Below are 2,564 nucleotides of genomic sequence, written 5' to 3' on the forward strand. Positions count from 1 at the left end.
ATTATTCTATAATCTAACTAAATATTTTAGAAATGACTATAGTAATATAGAAATTTAATCAACTTTAATTATGTCACTTACAGTTTTGTTTATTTATCAGAATTTTTCGTAAAATATGTGCTTTTTAAGAATTAAGATGAAATTTATTTTATTTTTTAAATTATTTTATTATAATCATTCATATTCTATTCTCACTTAAGCATAATATTTGTTTATGAATAATATAAATATCAATAACTGTTATGATACTTGTTACTCTTTACAATAATTTTTTATATAATATCTTATACTTATAATACATACAAATTATAAGTAGAGTTGTCTTTATTCAGTATGACTTTTTATTTAATAATTTTTAATTAAAGTTGAGTCTTTTTACCAGATTACCTTTTTGTTATAAGTTTTTATTTTGATGGTTGTATTTATTAAACTCACGGTTATATATGTTTAATATTTATGAAGTTTTAGTTTTATTATTTAATATATATTTTCAAATAATTTTATAATATATAATTCTAAATTTAAAATTTAATTTAACTTGTTTTGAAATAGTTGCTTAGTCCTAGTATTAAAAAAAGGTAAATTAACTTATTAAATTAAAATTTCTTTCTATTTTCAATTTCTATTCAAACTTGATCTTCTTCTTCAGCTTAATTATCTCAGCTTATTGGGCCAAATCGAGACGGCGCATTATATAGCACCGGCTGATCGGACATCTCTTCCCGACGCTGTAAATTCCAAACCCCTCCTCCGTTCACGCCTCCAAACTAGCCGTTGTCTTCTCTCTCTATCTCCGGTCAAAGCGATGGCTTCGTATGCTCCGTTACTAGAGAAAACTCGCGTACCTCAACCTTCCATACAAAGATTCGCAGTAATTTCCGTCTTCTCTAAGTTACGATCTGCTCCGGAACGATTAGGATCAGAATCCGAAGCTGGAAGACAAGCTATCTCCTTCTGCCTCACTTCCGAATCTATCACTGTCGTTGATCAATCCGTTCGTGAGCTATGTCGATTAGTATCAGACTCCGTTTTAAACCTCTCTCGTGGTTTGCTGGAAATTCAATCAGCTCTCGAAGGATGCGATACGAAATTGGTTTCGCTGTTCGTGAAGGGGTTAGGGTTTTTGATTCGTATTGGTTATGAACAGAAGGATGGGAATTGGACGTTTAGTTCTGCGGAGAATCATCCTTTTGTTAGGGTATGTGATTTTCATGGATTCGTTCGTAGTGTTCTATGTAAATTGTTGTAATTAAGCTACTCTTTGATTGCAGATTCTTTCTAGCCGAGCGGAGACACAGACAGAGCTTCTTCATCAAGTATCACTCTTTGTGATGCATAACCGGCGATTAGGAATGGTGGGAGTATGTGAATTCTTGGAGCCGTTCTTGAATTTCACAGTACTGCGGATTCCACTTCCACTTGCAGATTCGTCGTCGTCGTTGTTTGCGAGGGAATTGATTTCATCGATGGCTTCTCTTTGTTGCTCATCCGGCCAAGAAGCACTGCCGATATTCAGATTGCTTATGCGTTGCCTAAAATATATACCAGGGAAAAATCTGGAAGTAAGTATGCATGAATTAGCAGCCAATGCAAATAATGGGGTGCAGTATTAGGATCCAATTCTAAATTTCTGATACTTTTCAGGACAATAGGAATTTCAGCTGCATTGTCAAGACTCTAGCGGATTCTTATACTCTGGTTGTGAGAGACTTGGTTGGAACTAGATTGGTATGTACTAATTTCATCATTCATTCATCTTAAAATTTGTGCTCATTGTCCGATATTCATTCATTTATCTATACTACCAGGAAGTAACAGAAGTTCATCTTCTCGGTGTGCAACTGGTAGATAGTGTACTTCTTCTTTGCTCTTCTCCTCATGTCCAAACAACCGAACAAGAGTCTGTTATCGAATCTTTGAAACACTTGTTGGCTGTTCAGAAAGACGTTGGATTACCATATTCACCTGATTTATCTTTGGTGGTTCTCTCGCTCGTTTTCATGCTTGCCAAATCCAATGTTGAGCATGAACAACTCTCTATTTTGAAGTTCCTGCTTTTTCTGCTCAAATGGAAAACTGAAAATGGTATATTGTAGATCCATCTTTCTTTTCATTACCCTCTTACTCGATTTGCTGTCTGATAGCGTAGTAGCTGATTTACTCCTTTCAACCTGTTGTCCTCATCCTTTTTTCTATATGTGTATTTTTTTGGACTAAGAATTTGATTGTTTGCAATCCTTTTGTAGAAAACTTGTCGGTGAAAGATGCAGCCTGTTCAAGTGTGGAGTCTCTATTACTGTTCCCTATCGTAGCACTGATGTCTTCTCCTTCTAAATCAGTCAAAGTAGCAGCAAGTAAGGTTCTTTCCATCGTAGAAAATGTCTTGGTAACAATGTCAAATTCACCAAAGATTGAGCTCCACACAAGTAAGGGAGATTCACCACTCAGCAGGGTTGGCTCTGTCGTGTTTAGGGTCATGCAGCAACTCTGGCATCAGGTTTAGTTCTTGTGGAGAAACCTGCTATTTTCTTTCAGAATCTGTATATAATGAATTACATAGATCC

The 2,564-nt window shown here is 35.1% G+C and overlaps 1 protein-coding gene across 1 annotated transcript in view; it reads left to right on the forward strand.

The window, feature by feature from the left end:
* Positions 647 to 2,564, forward strand: part of LOC104780012 (protein RST1) — a 17,926-nt gene continuing 16,008 nt past the window's right edge. The window contains exons 1-5 of the mRNA XM_010504471.2: positions 647 to 1,198; positions 1,272 to 1,562; positions 1,645 to 1,728; positions 1,809 to 2,085; positions 2,247 to 2,497. Coding sequence (XP_010502773.1) covers positions 806 to 1,198; positions 1,272 to 1,562; positions 1,645 to 1,728; positions 1,809 to 2,085; positions 2,247 to 2,497 — 1,296 coding nt within the window. The 5' untranslated portion in view covers positions 647 to 805. The remainder of the gene's footprint in view (positions 1,199 to 1,271; positions 1,563 to 1,644; positions 1,729 to 1,808; positions 2,086 to 2,246; positions 2,498 to 2,564) is intronic.

The sequence above is a fragment of the Camelina sativa genome, chromosome 4 (genome assembly GCF_000633955.1).
Source record: "Camelina sativa cultivar DH55 chromosome 4, Cs, whole genome shotgun sequence".
In the NCBI taxonomy this organism is placed as follows: Eukaryota; Viridiplantae; Streptophyta; class Magnoliopsida; order Brassicales; family Brassicaceae; genus Camelina; species Camelina sativa.